Raw genomic sequence first — 26,235 nt, 5'->3', positions numbered from 1 at the left:
GGAATAAGCAGGCACGTGGAAGTCAGTGCGGATTTTGAAGAGGGAGAGGGTGCACTGACCAGATCTTCACTCTTCGCCTTATTTTCCAACTGTGCGAACCCTTCCATAATTAACATGTTACTTGATTTTCTGGCTGCTTTCGAGTCTGTAACCCGCGAAAACCTTGGCAAATCCTGTTGAAAGATGGTATGCCGTTTGAATTCGTGGAACTGTTGAAGGCCTACTACGAGCATTGCAAATGAACTGTAAGAGTGCTGGGTGAAGACACTAAGCCCTTCCGTGCGGAAAGCGGTGTAAAACAGGGTGCATATTGTCCGCTCTTTTGTTTAACTACTGTATAGACTGGATTCTAGAAAGAGCTTTCAAGTGTTGATGGTGTTGTTATGGTGTTGGGCATTAACGTGTCTGACCCGGACTACGCGAATGACATCAACACTTTTGCTGCTGATCCAGCAAATGCCTAAGCAATCTTAAATGAAACAGCGCATTTCTCTCAGATAGTGGGTATGAAGATGAACACGGCCAAAACAAAAGTCATGGATCTAAATATACAGTCGGATTATCAGCTTGTGCTTTACGGACAAGAATTGGAAGACGTCAATAGCTTCACCTATCTTAGCTCAATAATAGACCCTCGTGGAGGCTGTGATCTTGACGTAGAGAACAGAATCAAGAAAACCCAAGCCATTTTCCCATGACTTCCTCGTCATTTATGGAACCAGCGGGAGATCAGCATGAAGACAAAAATTTCTGTCTATAAAGAGGCTATTAGATCTGTTCTCTTCTATGCTCTCGAAGCTTGGCCATTGAAGGCGCTTCATCTCCATGATTTGGAAGTCTTTGACCACCGCTGTCTATGAAAAATCCTGAGGATTCGATACTCCGATACAATCTCAAATGTTGATGTACGCCACCACTGATGTAACATCAAACCCGCTGCCAAGATTGTCAAACAGAAAAGACGCGTTGGCCTGGCCATGTCCTTAGAAGACCCAATGACCGAATCATAAAAGCAAGTGATTCTAATTGCCCCGTTGCCAGATTGGCGTAGATGACGAGGAGGTCAATTGAAGAATTGGTGGGCAACTGCCAAGACCGACCTCGTCCTATTTGCGATCGAAGGTTTGGAAGAAAGGGGGAGAGCCGCTGGCTCCAGTTTGCTGAAGAGCTGGCGCGAGATCGCGAAAAATGGGAGCCAACCATACGTAGTCTTTTACATACCGGGTAAGGCGTCCTTGTCTGGTCCCGCAACAAGTACAAGTAAGTAAGCTGACAGGCCATTGTTTTGGTGGGCAGGGATTCCAGATCCCTCGAAAAGTGCTTTTTATCTCAAAATATTTCTAATTTTCTCTGAGCATTCAGATAAATATAGAAGAGGGCCAGGGGGAGAAGAGGTATAAATTAAACAAGGTATCACCCGTCTAATGCAAATCTATGGCCTTTTGCGTCTATTCGAATTCGATGCATCACCAGGGTTTTATGTATTTTTTTTCTGTTTCATCTTAAAGTTATTAAACTAATAATTAACGGTTTTTATAAGATTATAATAGTTCTATTATGAACATTTCAACATTTCTGGATTTATATTTCAACATTTCTCAATATTTCAACATTTCTGGATTTATCAAACAGTTCGTGGTAACAAGCCTTAAGTAAGGAGCAATACGGCTCAATAGTAGCCAAAACTTTAATAAACGAGAATTTGATACCAATAGATATACCGGATTTTTGGAAAGAATTGAATTCTTATGTTGATTTCAAATATATATATATATATATATATATATATATATATATATATATATATATATATATTATATATATATATATATATATATATATATATATGTATATATATATATATATATATATATATATATATATATATATATATATGTATATATATATATATATATATATATATATATATATATATATATATATATATATATGTATATATATATATATATATATATATATATATATATATATATATATATATATATATATATATATATATGTGTGTGTGTGTGTGTGTGTGTTTTATCAAGTTTAGTTTTACCCATTAAAAGTTATGAGACAGGGAATATTTTCAAAAAAGGAAGAAACAGCTCCTAAAAGTCATAGAATATTAATGAATATCACACCATCAGATTCAGTGTATCAGAGATTTCTACTGTACAGGTTCAAAACTCCTATCTTCAAAATGTGGAATTTCGTATTTTTTCTCAGAAGAAAGATCACGACTGCGTGTTTATTTCATTTTTATTTTTCCCAGGAGTGATCATATCGAACAAATGATCCTAGAACATTTGAAGAGGACTCACTTGTGAAAATTAAAAGTTCTAGTGCCCTTCTTAAGTAACAAAAAGGAAGAGGGCAACTAATCCCCCTGCACCGCCCGTTTTCCCCAAAAATTGTCCGATCAAAATTTTGAGATAAAATAACCCTTCCCAGCTCCAGGGGATACATCTTTAAGCTAAAAAATTGACCATTATTTACGGATAATATTTGGTATTAGGAATCACCACATATTTTCTGAAGGGGAGAATTTCGGCTTTAGGTGGGTTTCTACGGGGAAAATTTTCCTTGTGGAGAAAAGTTTGATTTCTCGTCCCAATGTTGCAAGAACAACTCCTGAAACACAGGGGTCGTTTAATTAGAATAGGAAACTTTTCAAAAGCGCTAGAAACCTTACCGCGAAGAGCAAGGTACTGAGGAGGAGGTAAACCCTTCATATATAGAATCATTTCAGTTTGTTTTGAATTTTAAAGTTGCTCCTTACTTTCAGTTAATTTTTTTTTTTATTTAATCAGAACTGGGTCTATCGAATCGGTAGATCGAAGGTGTCGAGAAAAGACTGGATTTATATCATAATTATTGAACCCTGTCTCTTTTTTGCCTCTTGAAAAGAAAATAAGAAAAAGGAATAAGAGGGAATGGGTTCCATCTTATTTGTTCCTTAGTTTTGATTGCATCTTCTTTTCCGGTTCGTTTTCCAGATGGAAGGAAAACCAACCTTTCCTGACGTGCATAAGCTTTTTACAGAGGTGTCGGCTGTTAGCCTGAGAAGCTTAAGAAATTGAAGATATCACATTTTTCTAAAATATTTTTGACGTTTTTTCAAATAAATGATTATTTATCTTGTGTATATTGTTTATTTTAAAGATTAGATAATTCAATTTGGGTATGGGAATCCAATAGTTTTGTTTCTCAACAAATTGGATATACAGTAATGATCATGGAAATCCAATATGGTCTCTAATATTCAATTTCATCTGCTGAAATTACAACTTTGTTGTTCATAATCATTACAAACAATGTTTGCTGAATCTCAAACAATTCTTTTTTTTACAGTGTAGGTTGTCAAAAGGGCGTATCTGAAATTTCTTAGAAAAACCTAACAGCATACTCAAAACGAACAGAAATAATTCGGTATATGAAGGGGTTGCCCCCTCCCCAATACCTTGCTCTTCACGGTAAGGTTTTCAAGACTCTTAAAAGCTTCCAATTCTAATTAAACAACCCTCGTGTTTTAGGAGTCGTTCTTACAAAATTGGGACAAGAAATCAAACTTTTCCACAAGGAAAGTTATCCCCATGGAAACCCATTTCAAGCCGATAATATCTGAATTACAGCCATTATATAGCAAGGAAGTAGATATTTACGCATTTAAGACAGGCTTCAACTTCATAAATTCTTTCCTTGGCTGCTAAACCACTGAACGGAATACGGCTGTTTGTATCTCGAAAATAAGTATAGCCCGTCAAATCTAGTTAAGCCAATTTTGTCCCCTACCAAAAACTCTTCTTAAAATGTCTGCATAACCACTTTCTTATTTTTTACATTGAGCTACCTAGCTTATAAAAACAGACTACAGATTGTTTCTGCAAACTTAAATAGTATTACTGCTACTGTTAACAACTTGTCGAAGCAACTATCATAACTGAAACCATCCAACTCCTTGAAACCATCCCTTGAGACCAACCAACTACTTGAAAACATCATAACTGCATGAACTCCTCTTTCATCCCAGTCAATTCAAAGCTTCACTCTTTAGTACCTCCTATAAAATCCCTGCTTCCTTAAAAACTTCTCTTATATCCGCTCTTCAGAACCCCTAGGTCTTCTCTATAACCTCTTCCTACCCCATTGGGCGATGTCCTTCTTCTAGTTAGCCCCAGCTGGGTTGCAAAAAGGTATCATTCTTTATTTGCGAGGCATCGCCAAGCTGACTTAAACCTTTGATTCATTCCAAGTTACTGGGATCGAACCAGATTTATCGTGCCACATCTTTTTTATACATTCCCTGAAATTTGCAGTTCTGTCAGGGGTCAATAGGACTAGTTGAACAGGTCCGCCAAATAAAACTCAAACTAATAAAATTGGTATAAACTTGACGTCTTTCTTCGTAATTCGCTTTATTCCAAATTTCCCTTCCCGAAAAAATTTGTAAACTTATGTAAGTAGCCTACTTACGTATTATCCAGAACACACTCAAAAAGGGATGTTAGGTTAATCATAATGAAATATACCAAAATTTGATGACAATATAATACTTTAGAAACAAAATCATGGAAACTACGATTATGAATTATGGAAAGCAGGCTGCCCAGAGTGCGCTGTATTAAATACATAGCCTAACCACCTCTATATATTAAATATCTAACAAAAATATAAATGCATCGTAGTTTATTTCACGAAAGAATAAGGTAATTATAACCGAATCCAAGAGAAAAACCGGTTTACTCAGATCAAACAAAGCAAACTTCTTGGCTGTGTTCTTGATAATACGTAAGTACCCTTATATGAAATAAAAAAGGTTGTACCTGTTAAACTGCTAAATCTCCCAGCACTTCGTAAATATGAAAAAAGTTCCCCACCGCAGACATAGTCGAAAAGCATATACAAGAAACTAGAATCATGATACGTCCACACCCTGAAAACAAAACAAATTAAAGTTTATTGCCATGATACATTACAATACACAAGTCCTCCTTGTCCTGTTTACAAAACAGCAGGCAAACAATACCAAGAGACTCTGGATCATTAACTTTTGCATAAATGATTTATCTTTCTTCATTTCAAATTTGTTTAAGTATTTTGTGTTGTTGTTCTTAAGATGATACGCTATATTTTAACTATGAAAGAGCTGTCGGAGATGACTTGACATTAGGCCTCCATGAAATTTAAAATGTTTTTTTTGTATGTGTGTGTTTTTTTTTAAGTTGGGATTGAAACAGAAAAGGGGTAGTTCACAGTTCAAATCCGTAACCAGCAATTTGCAATGAGTATTAGGGGCGCTTTGCATTGCTATATTCCAACTTGCGTTAGGGAACTCAAGCGTGGAAGACGGTTTCAAATTTGTAGATTATTTCTAGCTGATTGATCATAAATAAGGTTATATACATAAGCTAAATAATGCAAGTTCAAAGTGGCTTATGTGAAACAACCATAAAACAACAAATACACTTTGATAAATATTAACAATAGGACTATATTAACGATGAAAACCAACATGGCGACCGCCAGGGTGACAAGATTCAAGGAGTGGCAAGATCATATATATTTGGAAGTAGAAATCCTTAGAGGTACAGGGTGGTACTTAAGTCTTCCACCATAAGCATCACGTTGGTGCTAACACTGCCAAATTCGTTTGAACTGAGGCAATGTTACAAGATATACCACCAATATGCCTCTAGCAGACGCGATGGTTGAAATAAGTCAACAGAAATACTGGACCAAACTCAAATATTAAAGGTTACCTCAATCATAACCTTGCACTCGGTTGATAAGAGGATTCTCACCAAAAATCTTGCCCGATAAAAAAAACTAAAAATATGAAAATGTGGATATTTCAGCCTAGAAACAAAATTTTTACAAAATTGGATCTTCCTAGAATTGAGGAAGATCCTCCAATTTCTCTACTACGGCCTTGACTTTAGCCTTCATGCAAGTTGATCTCTTTTCTGTAGCGAGACACATGCTCCTGTGCCCCTGCTCAATTCCTGTATGTATGCACATTTTTTAACCTTTTTCTTCGCTCAATTCTTTGTGTCCTTCTAGGCAAAAGCCACCAAAGTCTATTATCTAACTATTTGTCAGATTAAACTAAATTTTTGAAAGTTCCATAACAAATAAAACCGAATCGACCTATCTTAACGTTAAAGATGCTATTTTGCAAGGGCTTCCTGTCACCCTTTGAAAACTAGGGAGGACCACGGGCTGGTGCGGAACGAGCCCTTGCATCTAAGTTCAGATACAGTTATTGGTATGATTTAAAAACCATTCAGTATCTTAATTAATGTTTAACTCAGATAAGTAAGCGAGAAGGACTTCAGGGGAATGAGATACTAGGATGACCGAGCCTATAGACCCTCTTGGGTAGGTTATTTTCGATAATAACGGAGAAAGTTGGGAGTTGCAACCCCATCCCCCCATCACGGTGCGCAAATTTGAGACAATATGTAGTTTTTTATCACTTGATGACTGACTGTCCAAATAAATCTGGCTAAAAATTTACTCAACTCACTAAAAAAGAAAATAAACCCACAGACAAAACAGAGAAAAAGAAAAAAAAGCAGACGAACACAATCTAAAAGAAGAGGCGACAACTAGGCTACCTAGGTAGCCGGCAAAAAAGGCGATTGTAGTAAAGAAAAGAGGTATGTGACTAGGCAGAGAATTTCCTATTTTATTCCAATAGAGATAGTTGATCTTCGGCCGAATGCAGAAGTCACATGGGGGATTCTAAGCTTCTTACCGAACCTTTGACGAAAGGACAAGCAAACATAACCAGAGGTATGGAGGGGATTCAGGAGATTTAAATACACATTCATTAGCTCGTCGCAAAATAAGTTGCTTAAGAAAACTACAATTACCTTTACATCCCAATAAAAAACCACGCACTAAAAATAAAAAGTTTACTCATTAATTATCTCCGATTTGTATGCTAAAGTATAGCAAATATTAACTGATTGGGCCTAGATTTTAGATACTTTTCAACTTTTTTTTAAGTTGGGGAGCAGTACTAGACCAAATTACCAGTAAAGTTTGATTAATGTAATACTTAAATACATCCGTCATACTTATGATCTAAATAAGCAATTTCCATACTGTTCGTAATTTATTTAGAAATCAGATTACACATTTTTGAACTAGCTTGGATACAGTAACAATATACTAGGCCTAGCCTAATGCAAGAATAAAAGAACTTCAACAAAATATGTACAAAGGAGCTTAACTCATAACTAAAACTTTTTCATAGGATAAAGTTTTACTCAGGAAAATTTTATTTCCGCAAAAGTTGTCATTTTTGCGATAATATTAATTATTTCGCTTGTCCCTCTTATGTATTAAAGAGGTTTTTTAGCTGTATTTGGACATTGAGCGTTCCATAAGAGTGTAACTAAAAAAATAAATATTTTCGAATTTCTGAAGTGCAATCGAGTAACATTGCACATTTTTTGAAATCCAGTGAAATCACTATGCTATTTTTTGCCTTAAAAAAAATAGTTGGAGTACCTTTTCTTGTATTCATTTTTTTTTTGCCGTAGAGCCAAAAGTGTTCCATAAGGAAGAACTCCTTGTGGGAGGGGGCAAGGTAAGTAGCAGCATGCGTTCTGGTTTAACAGGATTTCATGGAAAGCATTTCTAGTTGCCCTATTCTCTAAATGTCTTCTGCAGGGCGATATCCAGGATTTTTATTAGAGGGAAATGGGACTATTTTCATTCAGTGGGGGGGGGGGGGACAAAAAATTACAAAATGCAAAAAACTGTTTACATTAATTTTTGTTATTTTCGTATGAGTCGGAAAAAAATTGGGACAGGGGCGGGGTTCAACCTGGTAACCTCTCCCCTGGATACAACCCTCTCTTCTTGTTTGCCAGAGCGGGCTGTCCCTCCCTGGTCATGGTTGCGCCAATGTGCTCACTTTGAAAAATCCGAAGATCCTAATTATTCAGTTCTTGATTTTGCTTGATCGGCACATAGCACGTGTGTGATATTTAGCTATGAAATTATAATAGATGGACATAATATATTCAACCTTGGAATATAGAAAAAATGTGCTAATGACATTGACAATTATGGTGATACATAAATGTGAAGAGAATTTATTGACTATAATTCCTTCCAGCTACTAATTCCGGGACATTAAAATGACAAAACTCTCGTTTAAATGAACCAGAGTTGTAAAGATTTGCTAAAAAGGGTGGTGAATGATAATTAAAAAGATCCAGAGGAAAACTCCAATTTACTCTTCAATCATCCCAAAGCATCTTACCCTAAAGAAATTATAAACAGCATGAGGAAAAGTTCACAAATTAGAATAATTGGGCAAACAATTCACTTGCTTGTTTTTCTTATTCACTCTGAGACTCACAAAAACCATTGGACGCCCCTTCCCCTAAAATAAAGGGCTTAATTCAGGGATGGAAAACCCTGAGAAAAAACCGGTAAACTGTAGAACTACCATAGAAATGTCTATTTGACTTTTTTGTGAAAGTTATCAAACCAATATTTATTTTGTCGAAAGGCGTCTGAAGGAAAGTTAAGATTTTGCTTTGTTTTGTCTTTTTATCATTTTCAATTTTTTTATGGGGTTAGATTAGAGAATTCTATTATATAGAAAGGAAACTAGTCCTTCTAAAAATCTATAATCTATGCTTTATTACACCTAATCAAGTACATTGTAGAAATTCTAATATATGTTTCTGGATCTACATGAGAGGAAGAGTCCCTGGGTGGATTATAGTCCTGTTTATTCCTCATTCCTCAGGTATGTCCACTACCTTGAGATTAAGTTGTCTTTAAAAGAAAGGGAGATCTGGTCTTCCGAGACAATCCGATCCCAAATCACAGAATATCCTAGAAGAGAAGATCTGATCACAGATTAGGAGGGAAAGAGTCTAGTGCTTTCAAAAATGTAGTATTAGCCTACGCAATAGTTTGTATTAATACATTCTCTTATTACCTTTTCGGATTTTCATGTAAGGGGGGTCGTTAGATGGACCCTAGTTCTAACTATTAATCATGTATTTCCACAGCCCTAAGATCAAGATGTCTTTTGGAAGGGAAGACTTTGTCTTCCGGGAAGATCCTATCAGAGATCCAAGAAGAATATCTGAAAGAAGACGAGCTGATCGTAGATAATTCAATTCAATTTATTTCTGACCCGTCAACAAAACAAAAGAGGGCTGTAGCCCTAGTGACAGAGTAAGACAAAAAAATAATAAAATAAAAAGAGAAAATAAACAATCAACGAAAAGAGATTACAGTCAACAAACACAAACATTACTACATACTATACGAATAGGGAAGACCGCTGGTGGTTGAGTTTTCTAGCGGAGGATTTGAAATCTTCCACTCCTTTATCAATAATGTTTGCAGGCAGAATCAATTTAGATTTTTTTACCAGAGAAGAATTACTGGTCCAAGGAGGCAGATGCAGCAAATACTTGGCGAATTTAAAATAGATTTGGTTAACTTTTTTTTTGATTTGAAGCAAAAAAATTACAAATCGGGGACATAGCAAGAGGATGGGCCATAGTTACACTGCTGCAAAGTTTGGTAAGGTGAAACCGACTACGATTTGTGATATTAGATGTAAGTGAAGCATATACAATTCGAGTCTTTTTAGCGAGGTTTTGAATTACAAGCTTAAAGGGTTCTTTAATCCTTCTTCCAATGGGCATACCAAGATAAATAAGGCCATCATAAAGCAGAATAGATGTTTCACAAAAGTTTAAGTTGCATGTCAGAGTTACCCTTAATATTGAAAGCGATTGCTACAGTTTTATTAACATTAAAATTCACACCGATTTGCTGATATTGATGCTGGAGCTTAGAAAAAGTTCTCTAACTTCCCAAAAAGGTGCGACCTCGATTCAAAATATCATCAGCGTAGGTAAATAAAGAAACATCGATTTCACCACAAATACACATACAATTGACAGAGCATTGAGCAGCAGAAACCGAGTTATTAAAAAGAGCAGGGGAAGTTGAACCACCCTGTCTGACACCCTTAAATATATTGAAAAGATCCGAACCCCCTTTTATTTTAGCTTTAAGACGACTAAACATATAACGGAGACAATTAATAACAGAAGGATCAACCCCTCTTTTTATGGCTTCTGACAAAATATGGGCAAATATACACGAATCGAATGCTCTAGATATGTCAAGTGCGCAAAGAACAAGGAAATCACCAGAGCCTTCCCCATCAGCTAGAACATTAAAAAGGGCATAAAGTACATGCTCCCTACTTATTTCTTTCTGGAAACCAAACTGATGTGGAGGAGCATAAAAATTACAAGAAATTTCACTGAGAATAATAGACTCAAAAGTTTTGAACGAGGTACACGAAACGGTTATAGGGTGGTATGACTGATAATCTTCAAGATCTCTTTTTCCCTTTTTGGGAATAGGAGTAATCTAATCAATGTAAAACTGTAGTTGCACCGCACTTGAAGAAATTGACATTTGAAACAACCGCGAGAGGTGCTGCACAAGCAAATCGCTAACATTTTCAAAATGTTTAGCAGAGACCAGATCAACCCCAACGGACGTTTTTTCTTGATATTGCAGGACAGAGTCTAACAGTGGCGTGATTTCATCAAAATACTGGGGGAGGGACAAAGTTATAGCTGATTTTCCCAAGCCAAGTGAAAATAATAGTGAAAAATAAAAAATGGGCCATATATAAAGGTTTACTAGAGGAAACTGATCTGTTTTTGTGGATGTTTGAATTATGTAGACTTCTCTTAGTTTTAACAAGATTTTTGAAGACAATAAATTTCAGGTGGGAGGGGGGGAACTGGGGGTGGGTGAGGAGAAGTTTTGTCCACAATCATCGTGACAAATTACGCCCCTGTAGTCTGATGCTTCCAAAATGTGCTTTACCTGAAGTATACAAATTTATATATATTCAAATAAGGAGACGGAGGATTCATGGCTAGAACCCTCCGATGAATTAAATTCATGGATGAATTAAATTCTCTTAAACGTAAAAGAAAATATGTTTGTAAATGAAATATCCGTACAATGGTATTTTGAAATTCGCTCCCCTATTTTCTATCCCTTGCTCCCCTATTTTCTATTCCTATCTTTCTCAGAATTACTACAACTCATGTCAACCTCATTGCCGTTTCTATTTCTAAGGATTTCTTATTTTAAATCATATGAAAGAAGGCAATGCATTGCTCTCTTTGTTCAAATGTAGAATTAATTAAAATACACCAAGACAGAATCTCCGTGTGTACGTATGTCTTTCATCAGGCCACGATTAGAATAAGTCTGTCCATTCTGGTCACAGCTTAAATACCAATACAGTTATGAAAACTCCTATCTTGCCCATGAGAAGCCTTTGGTACTGAACTTGGTGCCTCCTAGATCGTACTACAACACCATAGGCAGAAACGCAATTTTGGTATCTAAGCTGTGAATTGCTCCAACTTTTAGATTCAGACTGCCAGTTTCCTGTCTCCAGTCGCTAGCATCGCTACCGCGCACTGTGTTCCAAAAATAAATCGAGTTTTCATAACTGTATGAAACTACCCACCAATGTGGGTTAGTTCAGACGTTGTTAGGGGTCCCCCCCTCATCTCTCTCACTCCAGTATTTCTACTACCACAAGCAATTCAAAATCAAGTTGCCTTTGAAAAAAGGAAAAAGACTTTGCCCCCTTTTCCGTCCCTGCTACGCACCAGCGAGCAGAATTAAGAGCGAAAGGCTTGATCTTGTTATTGTTGGCGTAGGCTATATGACTCATTAAATTCCATAAGAGGAAAGTGCTACAATTAACACCAGTAAAAAATTAATTTCTTGTCAAGAGTACAAAGTTAAACGACCATATCATTTTGATGTCCGTATAGTTCATTGAGCTTTTGCGTTTTAATTTTTTCTTGTCATAAAAGCACTTTGGCAAGATTCACATTTTGGAACGGCATGACACAACGTAATAACGACCAACAATTGAGCAATATTATAATTTCATTTTTATGATGATGTTCCATAGAAATAGATATTGAAAGAAGGTGGTATGAATGCATTTTTAAAATTATTTGACAAATAAAACTTATATATTAGAAATTCGCTGCATCATCAACATTGAGCTTAGGTATAATCGAAAAACGGATATGTTAAAGCGGGAGTTTCTTAATGTTTTGTAGCATGCACCTCTGTACGGTAATGTGATGAGCAATTGCATTTTTGCATACGCAAAATAAATTCACATATAATTAGTCATATTGGAAAATGTTTTACATAATAATATCAGCAAACTCTGATTTCCCTAGACATCTTTCAGGGACATTCAAAGGGTCTACAGACCCTGTTAAGGAATATCCTTCTAGAGACAAGAAAGGGACTTGGGCTTGGGTTTTTTACACGAGCCTGATTAGTTGAGTAATAGACTCACTTATGGTGTTATTTTTTTCTTTGAATCAAGGATTAAATTTATTGCCAAAAATATTTGTAATCAGATATTATTTACTTCTAAAAATTTCTTCTTAAACTCATAAGGTATAACATGTGTAGTTGTGTAATGGTATACATTCAAGCACTTCAGAGGCGCTAATTCAAGAAAATGTAGGGGAGGAGGCAAAGATTTGTTCGATTCTTTAAAAGCAAAGATGCAAAAAAAATGGTAGGCTATTTTCCAAAATCTATGGGCAAATGTTATTTTTTTATCGATTAAAATACTAAAACAAGATGTGTCATATTATACGGGGGGAGGTCCATTTTCACCTCTCCCAGCTGGTGTTAATGAAGTACATATGTTTTGATGTTTACCAGTTTATTGTCTTTTAATGACAAAACTTAGTATAATGATGTATTCTCTTTCCATGGGGATTAGCTTTCTTTTGAAAATTATTATATTCGTTTAATTATGTGTTCTGTAAGTACAACAAGTAACTTCTTCAGTATAATACTCAACACCATCTGATGCCGCTGACTTACTTAACTCAACAACAACTAGGGGAAAATCCATATTGTCCAATATTCTTAGACGACTTCGCTAGTTTTTCAGCTCATTGCCCAAGGATTAATAAAAGAGTGAATCTGAAAAGCAACGAAGACCTTCTGACCAACAAAGCCCCCCGCATCCCAAAAAACAGAACGTTCGTAATGAAGCTGTTGATTTTGAGCAATCCCTCAGTTATTAATCTACGATATGTTTTATTACGTTTGTTAAGGGCAAGGATTCAGTTCTAGACATATTTACTCTCATGCAAAATAGACTTTCATGTAAAAATCTACATTGAAGTTTTATCAGGTGAAGCTTTAAAGTTGATGCAACAAGCAGGCTAAGCTATGTATCTCATTGCCACAGATGCCATCCGGGTACCGCCCGGAAGAACCAGGACCCTCTTCTAGCTTTCAAAAAAGGGAAGAAAACAGTTGCGTAAAAGGGAAGAAAACAAATTCAGTTTGTCAAAATCCTAGGGGGGGGCTAAGTTGGAGCCAACTTTCCAAAATCAAGTAAAAATGAGTAAAAATCAAGCCATATAGTATCATAAAAGCAAAAATATATTGATGAAAACTGACCCATTTCTGTGGATGCTTGAGTTATGCAAGTTTATCTCAGTTTTGACAAGATTTTTGTAGAAACTAAATTCCTGATAGGGTGAAAACTGGGAATCGGGAGGCAGGGGTCTAGGAGGGGTAGTTACCCCCTGCCCCATAGGAAATTACGCCCTTGGAAGAAAAGACTTATAATTATTAATCACAAGAAATATAAAGCTATGATGATTGTTGGACATAAGATACACCTTCCTTGGGGCTGTTTCCAGGGGAATTGGCTTCGTTTTCTAAAGTCCACAGATCCCTTGGTGCAATAGACGCCAAGCTTCTAGTTCACGGTGTTTATTCAAAACCGATCAGGGCATTTTTAGGTGACCCAGTATTTTTTTAAAGATTCGATACTTACATATTTACAATAAATGGATGGTTAACATTTTGTAAGATCTCCTTTTCGTTTTGAACGTGTTGTACTTGTTTTAATCTGATCACATCTGCAATGGCAAGGATTTTGAGAGCCCAATAGCATCGGGTCGACCTTTCTCGGCACAGAACTACTCGACCGAATGTCCCAGTTCCTGAAAGAAAAAGTTGCTGCATAATGATTTGCGTACTTATTATGTTTCTAACGTAAAATACGTCTCCATGAGGCTGGTTCAAAGAAGTGACGCCCCCACCCCAAAAAAGAAAAAATGGCAGTTAGGTATTAATCTGCTTGTGAACCCGGATAATTTAGTATTTAAAGTGAAAATGGAATCTGCTTACTTGAACTAATCAGGCGGAAACTTACGCAACCAAATTTGTCTTAAGAAACATGAAAACAAGGAAATCAATTTTTAAGAAAACTGTCTCTGCATGCAGTTATACAGCTTTTGATAGTGGCGGTTGCCAAATAACGAAAAAGAAATGTGGTTGAAAAGTCAACCTAAAAAAAACAAAAAACTATGGCACGAAACAGTTTAAGATGGTGTATCTTTCCCTTGTCTCTGAGAATCAGCAGGTTGTTAATGTTTGAATCTTTATGGACAAAAGTGTTTGTCAAATTTAAAAGAATTGTTTCGCTTATTCATTTTCGCAGTGACAACACCGACCAAAATGGGATACTATCGCAAAAGCTTCATAATTTCGAAGCTTCCAGAAGAAAACCATCGTTGTCCCATTTTTTGTAATGTTACTTCTATTTTTATTTTACCCACCAATAAAAATAAAAAATCTAAATACGAGTTTTTTGGAGCGACTTTTTACAAACTTTAGAGGAAAAATCACAGATCAAAGCGGTTTTACGGTAAAGAACAATCATGATGCTTTCTAAAATATAAGTGTCCTATTTGCTGTCATACTGGCATACAGTGTCATACTACGTACACAATAAAAAAAAAAAGAGAAAAGTATAAACATTGAAATTTATTCCTGTTTTATAATTCTAATCCTGTAAGAACCTTCTTATTCCCTTATTCCTACTCCCCATCCTGGTTTAAGAAACGGCGGAAGAGGATGGGAGGTATCATCACATCACACGTACAAACACTATGAAGAAGTTTTAACACAGGTGGAAGATGGCTGAAGTTTTTTATAATACCTAGCTTGGGGGGCGGGACCTCGTCTGATGCAATAGCGCTTTGAGCCCAACTTTATAAAAAGAGGATGAAGAGAAATGTTGGATTCAAAAATAATCTCTTCATAGCATGAAAGATAGGTAAAGGAATGGACTGTGAGCTATCTTTCTATCAGTCCTGGACCGTCCACCATGGACCAACCTAGGAAAGAGCGAACCACAGCTCATAGAGATCAAAAGTTTAAAAACGCGTAAAAATATCTAGTGATAAAAATTTGCATTTATAACCAGCACTGGAATGGTAACTATTATTTCGATTAATCCTAATAGTAAAACGTTATTGCAAAAAGGAACTTACAGAAATTTTGAAAGAGCCTGAAACCCCTCAAAAATGGCGTCCAAACACAGAAATTATAACCCAACCCCCTTATAACTTGAACGATAAGAAAAGTCGCCGTTTTGCATGGAAAGCACTATGTAATCGGATTAACGACGCTTCTTGACTACTAAGGTTACTGCGTCGGCCATGCAGTGTGTAGCTACAGCAAGGTTCGATCTCTGGGTCCCCTATTACCAAGCTAAGCTCAAACCCACTGCGCTACTACAGGATGGAAAGCAATATATAAATATATATATATATATATATATATATATATATATATATATATATATATATATATATATATATATATATATATATATATATATATCTTTTTTATTCTTTTTTTAAGACTGCCTTTTTTGAAAGGCAGAAAGAATCAGAAAACATGAATAGTGCATCTAATTAAGCAGCACCTCTAAAACCTTCTGAAGAAGGGTAGGAAGGAAATTAATGGTGGTTTTTGGAAATAAGTAACCGAAGACTGCAAAGAATTTCTATACAAACGAACAATCATGAAGCTTCATGCTCCCGAAAATCTCGGAGGGGATTTTGGTACAAGTAGAGAGTCAGATGAAATTAGAATAGGCTTAGACTTTTAAAGACTAAGATCACTCGACATACTTGGAAATGTAACGGTAGGGGATGGTACTATCACAGCTGGCGCAGAAAAAAACTCTTAAAGCGCATGCTTGAAGTACATGTAAATGACCAGGAAGACATTAATCCTATGTCAGCTTATTGTATAAACTATGGTGCAAGAGCGACATTGACACCCAAGATTCTAAGAGAGGTCAGAAAAAAAACTATGAGTGACTTTCAACCATTCCTGGTGCTCGTATGGTACATCCCTTTTCGCTCAAGAAAGGACGAGATAAGGTACAAACCAATCATATTGAAACCGCTAAGAAAAGCCTCAGTTCAAACTATGTCCCCCATGCCTGGCTTACAGCCGGGTGTCTTCATAGCTAAACCAGGAAAATAGGATTAATCAGACCCCTGTCTTTAAGCATGATAGCGTTAACATCCGTTCAACTGAAAGCGATGAAACAATCGACTCACTGATATCTGATTAGCAACCCAGATAACCTACAGTCGCAGGAATTTACCAATTAGCGTGGCGAAGTTTTGGAGTGTTAGGAATCTGCCTCATGCATATTTCTTGACATAAAAAGAGCATTTAATAATGCTACTTTTGAATCTATAGAGTTGGCCATGAAAGAAACAAGACAAGTATGCAAGTAATGAGATCGATGTTGTCTTATGGAGTAGTGGCATAGGCCAACTCAATTTGGATTATGAGCCGCATGACAGCCTTAATCAGGGTAAGAAAGCTTGCAAGTTTAACAATAACATCAGCATACCATGGAACGGCTACGGCAGCCAGGGACAACTCACTAGTCATCTCACTATGAAAGCAAACTATTTCAAGCTGTCGATTACATAGAAAAGGTCAATTTCCAAAAGGATGGAACAAAAGGATAATGATGCTATCAAAATGCTATTTCAAATATGACAATTTCAAGTAAGCGTTGTCAACATAACTCAGCAAAAAGTTGAAAAACGAGGCTTCCAAAACTGTCCCATGTCTAATCACAGCAGATATCGTTTTATTTAAACTAAAATAAACCAATGGGTTCCTTTTGAAAGATAAAGCAATGACTTTATATTAGAATTTTTTTCAAAAATAGGATACAAATTTCTTTAGAATCCAAAAATGCAAACAACTAATTTGAAATTATTTTGTCATCTCCATCATCACTTAAGGTTACTGAAAAATAAATCAGAAAAATGGAACACACAAATAATATATAATGTTATTCAGAAACCACTCTGTGTATTTCAAGAATTGCCAACTGACAGGTCTGTCAAGCTGATGACCCATGACCAGTCACCAAGAGCAAAAAAGAAGAAAATCTTACATTTTACAGATTTTTCTTCTTTCCTGTTATCGCTTTTTTTCAGTGAAAAGGTCTTTCGAATGTAACCTATCAAATAAAACCTACGAGACATTTACTGCTATAACAAACCCTAAGAATAATTTGTGAGTCAGAACTTTCCCCAAAAGGTACGAAAAAGTATATCTCGTCGTACGAAATCTTTGGTAAATTAAACGAAGCGTAAACGATAAAACGGTTCAGAACGTAATAAGTCCGACAATAGAGATATGAGAACAGAGGCCTGATTCTTGAAGTAACAAGGACAATGAAAATGAAAGCTGATTGTTTGAACTGGTTAAGTTGAAAATCACAGAACCATATATACGTTCAAAGCCAGGAGAAATCAGGGATTCACTTTTTAATTGAGAAAAATGCATTTTTGGTAGTAGGTGGCAAAAAAAAAAGAAAGAATAATGGACTGAAAAATCACCAAAGCTAAGAAAAAACACATGGAATCAAACGGCTTAGCAGGTTTAGGTGAGCTTTGACTCATTTTAGAGCTTTTATTACCTATATCTATAACTCCTATAACTCTCTATAACAATAACCTATAATCTATAACTCTCTTTTGAAACCAACATACTGTTAATGTTTGAATTTTTACCAAGGGGATTTTTGTTCGGGGGAGGTTACAAACAAACTTTAGTAAACGCATCAAAAATTTGTTTACATATATTTTTGTTGCGTTTTTACGAACAAGATAACAAATTTCAGGGGGGGATCAAACCCGGTAACCCCCTCTGGATAAACCTTGATTTTTAGGGATAAATATGGTTGTATTTAACTAATTAACTTTGTATATTTATTTTTATGATTCAAATGGCACCGCTGACGAAAAGATGGTACTACGCCAAGAACTCTACAACTTTAAAATTACCGATTGAAAAATTTCAGAAAATTAGAGTTTCCTGGTACGGTATGAATAGACGTAAGATGGGTCCAGGGGAAAATAAAGTTTTTAATTTGATATCCTTGGTACTTAAAAAATTGCGGTCAGATTTCCCCGCTAACCCGGAGTCACGGTAATATTTTTTTATTTGGAAATCATGCTCGTAATTTCCAAAATTCAGCAAACTGCTTACTCTGCTTTTGTATGGTTAATGAGAGGATTATGACAACAATTTTGCCGTTATTTTGCTAAACTCATAAAATTACAACCATAATTTAAAATTTTTAAATTTAGCGTGACTCCGGGTTAACGATGAAATTTTGCGAATCTGGCTTTTATATCTTTTTTCTATCTCTTTGAGTCCGAGTCAATCTCAGTAACGATTTCGGCTTTTTATCAGCCCGTCGTTTGAAAAAGAGTTAAAGCATATCAAAGACTCAACTTCGCCCCCCCCTTGTACGAAGTAGATATAAATGAGAGTAACTAGTTTATTGATCTCTTGATATAGTTTTCTAAGATATTCTATGAATGTTTGTTTTGGTGAGTGGAAGTGTTCCCAGAGACTCACTCGGGGAACTCTAATACGAACTGCAAACTTTTCCTGAACTTCAGGGAATCCCCTGACTTCTAGGACCGTCGAAAGTAAATTGAAATATTTCCGGCTACGTATTGAGGAATCCTCAAATTTCAAATATGCTGAGGAATATTTGATATTGCAAAACAAATGACAATAAGCCAATTATAGCATTGTTTACTAAAGACAACAATATTTAAATTTAGAAATATTGATTTACGTCAGTTTTTGGCCTTGCACAGACATGGTTACATGACAGCTAGGACACAATTAATGAGAATGCTAGAACGTAGGCTAGATGAGTAATTCACAAAAATTAGGGAGAGGGCAAAATGAGTTTTTTTTCAAATCTTAGGGGCAATTTCGCTTCAACAAAAACACTAAAAATGCATATTTTTTTTTTCAATGAATACGCCGAAACAAGGCATTTTTCAAAAATCTAGGGATGGGGTAAAAAAAAAACCTTGGGGGTGCAAATACTCACTGAACCACTATAGGGTAGGACCAGAAGGCATGTATTTCCTTATATTCAAAAATACTCACAGTTGACGTGAAATCATTTGCAGGCAGTAGTGAGGGGGCTTAAACCCCTTACTGCTATAGTCTATCCCGCCTCCTCCAAAGAAAAACTATTTGCTCTTTTTAAGAAAGATTTAATTTTCTGAAAAAGAAAAAAATAAATCGAATGAAGCAGGAAAAGGTTACCCATGACACTGTCGAGAAATGACAAAAACAAGCATCGCGACTCGACCATTTTGACTAGAAAGGGGATGCCATGATGATTTCAAGCCTCGCTATGCTATTTGGTTGACAAATATATATTAAATCCCTTGTCGTGGGTTGCATAAAAAAGGTGTAATTAGCTTACGTTTTTAAAAAAAAAATTCAGAATCCTAATTTAATAGGATTGAAGTTTGATTGTGCCGTTCACCTATAAATGGGCGTGCCAATGAGCTAGGTTTAAGAAAGGAAATAAATCATAATAAACTTTAGCTGTCAGCTAATTGATTAACGATTGATGTTTGGATTAAAATAAATGTACTGAGCATTGTACTGGCTTTCCTGTTATATTTAGAATCGGCTATGTGTAATGGCACCAATTGAGGGGAGGGTGAATTTGCCTCCTCCCAAGAATTTAGATTTTTGTACATCCCACATTTGAAAAAGTACCTGTTGTTGGTGTATTCATGGAACATGTTTTCATTAAAAAAAAGCTCAAAAAGAAAATGCCGCCGCCCCCTAGAAGGCATAAATAGAGTGTATGTTATTTTAGCATTAAAGTATTCTCGCTCTACCGAAGGAAACACTTCAAAATTCTGAATAATACTTTAAAACATTCTTAAATACTTAGGCATATCATTCTTTAAGGCACACCAATAAACCTTACCCCCTACTCCTTCCCCCTAATGTTGAAATATACACCCTGAATTACAATATGGACAAATGAGCCTTAGCCTATGTCTAAATAATGTTCTAATTTTGTTCTTTTGCATTCTTTTTTGTACTTAGCCTATTTCCCAACGACTGCTTGTTCACAATGCTTGTATCTGGGTTTACATTGATATCATCAAATATTGGCATGCGTGCATTGGTAAGCGTGTAGCCAAATCGTTCAAAGCTAAGGGTTCAAGGGAGAGGAGATAGAAAAAGAGCGTCTTTACTGTAAATTATTCACTTATACCACAAAGCCTATATACATGGTTTAAAAACAAACAAAAGAGAAGAACTTTACCTGACTACTGCTCGAGAGGAACTACCTATAACACTTCAGAATCCCCGTATATAAAATGATTTCTAAGGCTCTTAGAAACACATTCTACTATATTAAAATATTCTACATTCCACTTTTTGGTGTCCAAACCCTAGTTTTCCTGATTCCCATTTCCACAAGATAAAGCATCGTAAATTCCACGAACCTGTGTTCTACATAGAATTTCTAGAATCCAATACAAATTCCAAAGATAAAATTTACCCACATTAAGTTAAAATTAAGTTTCATGTTTCCTGTTCAAAGACTTATGCCTACATTCAAAAGTTTACAGATTCTTATTTCCAGCAGGCCTCTAGTTTCTAAATTATCAGTTATTTTTCGTTATCAATATTAGCTAACTCATTAGCACTATATTATGTTTGTCATATCTCTGATAAAAAAAACAACAAGAGCTAAGAGCTCATATGGCACTTGTGACGAGGTCGGAAGAGCCAAGAACCAAGAACTCATGGTATGAGCTCTAGCAAAAGCCTAAGAATCGATAGATTGCTTTAAAAGGAGATTCAGAGGCTTAATGCCGGCCGGGATTTAAAATAAGAGCTCCGAGTCACGAGGTCCTTCTAAATATCAAAATTCATTAAGATCCGATCACCTATTCGTAAGATACCTCGATTTTCACATTTTTCAAGAATTCTGGTTTCCCCCTCCAACTCCCATCAGTGTCACCAGATCTGGTCGGGATTTAAAATAAGAGTCCTAAAGCACAAGATGTTTCTAGATATCAAATTTCATTAAGATCTAACCCGTTCGTAAGTTACAAATATCTCATTTTTTTCTAATTTTTTCGAATTACCCCCCGCCCTCCCAACTCCACCAAAGAGAGCGGATCCGGTCCGGTTATGTCAGTCACCGATCTTGGACTTGTGCTTATTCTTTCCACCAAGTTTCATCCTGATCTCTCCGCTTTAAGCGTTATCCAAGATTCCCCTCCCTAATGACACTGGATCCGGTCAGGATTTAAAATAAGAGATCTGAGTTTAAAGGTCCTTCTAAATATGACATTTCATTAGGATATGATCACTCTTTTGTAAGTTAAAAATACCTCAGTTTTATCTATTTTTTAGAATTAACCCTCCCCCCAATTACCCCAAAGAGAGCAGATCCGATCCGGTTATGTCAGTCTCGTATCTAGGACTTGTGCTTATTTTTCCTACCAAGTTTCATCCCGATCCCTCTACTCTAAGCGTTTTCCAAGATTTTATGTTCCCCCCCCCCCCTCAACTTCCCCTTCACCGAATCCAGTTGGGATTTAAAATAAAGCTCTGAGACATGATATCCTTTCAAACATCAAATTTCATTAAGATCCGATCACTCCTTCGTAAGTTACAAATACCTCATTTTTCTCATTTTTCAGAATTAACCCTATCCCCCCAACTCCCCCAAAGAGAGCGGATCCGTTCCGATTATGTCAATCACGAATCTAGGACTTATAATTATTTTTCCCATCAAGTTTCATTCCGATCCCTCCACTCTAAGCGTTTTTCAAGATTTTAGTCCCCCCCCCCAACTCCCCCCAATGTTACCAGATCCGGTAGGGATTTAAAATAAGAGGTCCGAGACACGATATCCTTCCAAACATCACATTTCATTAAGATTCAATCACTCCTTCGTAAGTTAAAAAATACCGCATTTTTTAATTTTTCAGAATTATCCCTCCTCCCCCCAACTCCCCCGAAGAGAGCGGATCTGTTCCGGTTATGTCAATCACGTATCTAGGACCTACGATTATTTTTACCACCAAGTTTCATCCTGATCCTTCCACTCAAAGCGTTTTCCAAGATTTTAGGTTCCAACAACTCCCCCCAATGTCACCAGATCCGGTCAGAATTTAAAATAAGAGCTTTGAGACACGATATGCTTCCAAATTTCAGATTTCATTAAGATTCGATCACTCCTTCGTAAGTTAAAAATACCTCATTTTTTTCTAATTTTTCAGAATTAACCCTCCCCCCCAACTCCCCCAAACAGAGCAGATTCGTTCCAGTTATGTCAATCACGTATCTAGGACTTCTGCTTATTTTTCCCACCAAGTTTCATCCCGATCCCTCCACTCTAAGCGTGTTCGTAAGTTATCCCTCACCTGTTCATAAGTTAGTAATACTTCATTTTTTCTGTTTTTTTTCCGAATTAATCGACCCCCCACTCCCCCCCCCCAGATGGTCAAATCGGGAAAACAACTATTTCTAATTTAATCTGATCGGGCCCTGATATGCCTGCCAAATTTCATCGTCCTAGCTTACCTGGAAGTGCCTAAAGTAGCAGAACCGGGACAGACAGACCGACAGATAGACAGACCGACAGAATTTGCGATCGCTATATGTCACTTGGTTAATACCAAGTGCCATAAAAAGGTAAAGGCTCCACAGAAAGAGGCTTCTCAGAAAGAGGCATGCTAGACCACAAAAGAGAGACACTTTTAGATTGCGTCAGAGAAGAGTCTCTGATACGCTGAATTTGATGGTGCGATTTTTGTTAATACTCTAAGACTAATAGAGGGTGTTTCCCCCTATTTTCTTAAATAAGGCAAATTTTCTCATAACTTTTGATGTGTAAGATTAAACTTGACGAGAATTATATATTTAAAATCAGCATAAGGATACAATTCTTTTGATGTAACTATTGGTATCAAAATTTTGTTTTCTAGAGTTTCGGTTACTATTGAGTCGGGTCGCTCCTTACTACAATTCGTTACCACGAACTGTTTGAAAGGTAAAGGTCTAGAATAGTGGGTCCTCAGAAAGAGGCACGCTAGACCACAAAAGAGAGACACTTTTAGATTGCTAATTTTGTTGTCATTTTTATGGTTTTGTTCACGTTTCTGAGAATTCATCTCCGGTCCCCCTCCGATGATCTCATATGGTCCTAGTCTAATAAAAGAACTAAAAAATGATGAAGCTCTTGCTTTATAACATGCAGAAAGTATCTATGAATCAAATTTCCTTGTTTTTTTTCATTATTATCTGTTTTAGAATCAATTTTCATCAATTATTATGTGTTTTTTTATAGCTAAGGCAATATTAGACCGTTAGGGGGAGGGGCGGGGGATGAAATGTCGAAAACTAAAAAAGTATAAAAAAAAACATAAAATTGGCAATATAAAATTTTCTCTTTTTGTTTCCTTCTGAAAGCCACTATTTCAGACCTTTGCCAAAAAAATATTCAAGTTTATCTTAGAAAATTGCTTCAGTATGTGGAACCGCGTTAAGGCCTGCAGTCCAGACGTGAACTCTAGCGCAATAATTTAAAAATATACCAAAACAAAAGCGGTAGAAACTAATCTAGACAAAAGTCCTCTTGAAGTAAGATGCCAATATATCAATTGACAAAAATCACTGTACTCACCAATAGTCTTTATTATATCTAAATTATCCAATTTGTGATCTGATGAACCCCCATTTTCTAATCCAGGAGGTGGTTCTTTAGGGAGACTGCCTTGTCGTCTCCTTGCCACCCTACTTGAGGCCATTATGGAAACACAAATATTATTCACTAACTACAATTTGAAACATTTCAAGTCTGCAATAGAATGTCCAATGTCTGCGCTAGTCTCCAAGTTCAACGTACTCACGAAGAAGTTATAAAAGACACTGGATGAAACAAGCGGCTTTTAATCAAAGATTGAGAGGAGACACCACACCACGCAAGTTAAAAGACGCCGCCAAATGAAACTCACCAAATAGCATTTTTTCTTGATTCAAATTTTTTGCCTTAGAAAAAAAGCTAAGCACTATTTGTTATTAAATTTCTGAGGCCGAAACATTTTTTAACAAATCTTCCCTACCTAATCTTGAATAATAAATGTTAAATCCATTTTATTTTGACTATTTAAAGGATTGTTTTAAACCACTTTGGCCAGTAATTTAATTTTGAAAAAAAAAAATAACTACGAGGGTTCAAGCAGATACGCATTCAAAGATGTATCTTATATTGGTGGGGGGGTGGAGGGTGTTAAAACTCTAAAATAGGTGAACTATGGGGAAGACACAAGATGATAAAGGGAAATTGAAAGAAATTTCACAATCTTTGTGGGCAAACCCACTAAGGACTACACTCCATGCGTGCCTTGGGACCAACTGTATGCTGTTACTCAGTCAGATGTCCCACAGCCAAGCTAATAAGATCAGTGTTAGGATGTTATCTAGAGGCCAGGACAACTATGGGTGGTTGGGTTACCATCTGTTGGTATCTTGATTCTTTATATAGGTAATATTCTATTACTTATTGAGTTATCAAGTTTCATCTGTATTTTTTTTTGCAAACCCTACTCTTCTTTACTGTCTTGAATAAAAACAAGAGCTAAGAGCTCATATGGCACTTGTGACGAGGCAAGAAGAGCTAAGAGCCAAGAGCTCATATGGTATGAGCTCTAACAAAGTTCTAAGAATCAATAGATTGATTTAAAAACAAAATCAGAGGCTTAATGCCGGTCAGGATTTAAAATAAGAGCTCTGAGTCACGAGGTCCTTCTAAATATCAAAATTCATTAAGATCCGACCACCCACTCGTAAGTTATGAATACCTAATTCTTTCTAATTTTCCCTCTCCCTTTAGACCCCCAGATGGTCGAATCTGGGAAAACGACTTTATCAAGTCAATTTGTGCAGCTCCCAGACACACCTACCAATTTTCATCGTCCTAGCACATCCAGAAGCACCAAATTCGCCAAATCACCGAACCCCTCCCCCCAACTCCCCCAAAGAGAGCGAATCCAGTACGGTTACGTCAATCACGTATCAAGGACATTTGTTTATTCTATCCACCAAGCTACATCCCGATTCCTCCACTCCAAGTGTTTTCCAAGATTTCCCCCTCCAACTCTCCCCAATGTCAACAGATCTGGTCGGGATTTGAAATAACAGCTCTGACACATGATTTCCTTCTAAATATCAAATTTCATTAAGATCCAGTCACCAGTTCTTGAGTTAAAAATACCTCAATTTTTCTAATTTTTCCAAATTAACACGCCCCAGCTCCTCCAAAGAGAACGGATCCGTTCCAACTATGTCAATCACGTATCTAGAACTTGTGCTTATTCTTCCCAACAAATTTCATCCAGATCTCTCCACTCTAAGCGTCCTCCAAGATTTCTATTTCCCTCCTCCAACCCCCTATGTCCCTGGATCCAATTCGAGTCGAAAATGGAGCATCTAAGACATAAGATCCTTCTGTATATATCAAGTTTCATTAAGATCCAATCACCTGTTCATAAGATAGAAATACCCCAATTTTCACGTTTTCCAAGAATTCCGGTTTCTCCCTCCTACCCCCCCCCCCCCCCCAATGTCACATGATATGGTCGGAATTTAAAATTAGAGCTTTAAAGCACAAGATCCTTCTAAATATCAAGTTTCATTAAGAACTGGTCACCCGTTCTTAAGTTACAAATGCCTCATTTGTAACTTGCTCGTAAGTTACAAATACCCCAAAGAGAGCGGATCCGCTCCGGTTATGTCAATCATGTATCTAGGACTGGTGCTTATTTTTCCCACCAAGTTTCATCCTGATCCCTCCACTCAAAGTGTTTTCCAAGATTTTAGGTTCGCCCCTCCCAACTCCCCCCAATGTCACCAGATCCGGTCGGGATTTAAAATCACAGCTTTGAGACA

The 26,235-nt window shown here is 36.4% G+C and overlaps 1 protein-coding gene across 1 annotated transcript in view; it reads right to left on the bottom strand.

Annotated features, from left to right (window-relative positions):
• Window positions 1-24,218, bottom strand: part of LOC136037104 (cAMP-dependent protein kinase catalytic subunit 3-like) — a 159,074-nt gene extending 134,856 nt beyond the window's left edge. Inside the window, exons 1-3 of the mRNA XM_065719564.1 lie at window positions 23,972-24,218; window positions 13,931-14,099; window positions 4,830-4,939 (exon numbers count right to left, since the gene is read on the bottom strand). Coding sequence (XP_065575636.1) covers window positions 4,830-4,939; window positions 13,931-14,099; window positions 23,972-24,095 — 403 coding nt within the window. The 5' untranslated portion in view covers window positions 24,096-24,218. The remainder of the gene's footprint in view (window positions 1-4,829; window positions 4,940-13,930; window positions 14,100-23,971) is intronic.
• Between the last annotated feature and the right edge of the window lie 2,017 nt (window positions 24,219-26,235).

The sequence above is a fragment of the Artemia franciscana genome, chromosome 16 (genome assembly GCF_032884065.1).
Source record: "Artemia franciscana chromosome 16, ASM3288406v1, whole genome shotgun sequence".
Taxonomy (NCBI): Eukaryota; Metazoa; Arthropoda; class Branchiopoda; order Anostraca; family Artemiidae; genus Artemia; species Artemia franciscana.
This window is presented reverse-complemented; position numbering and strand designations above follow the sequence as displayed.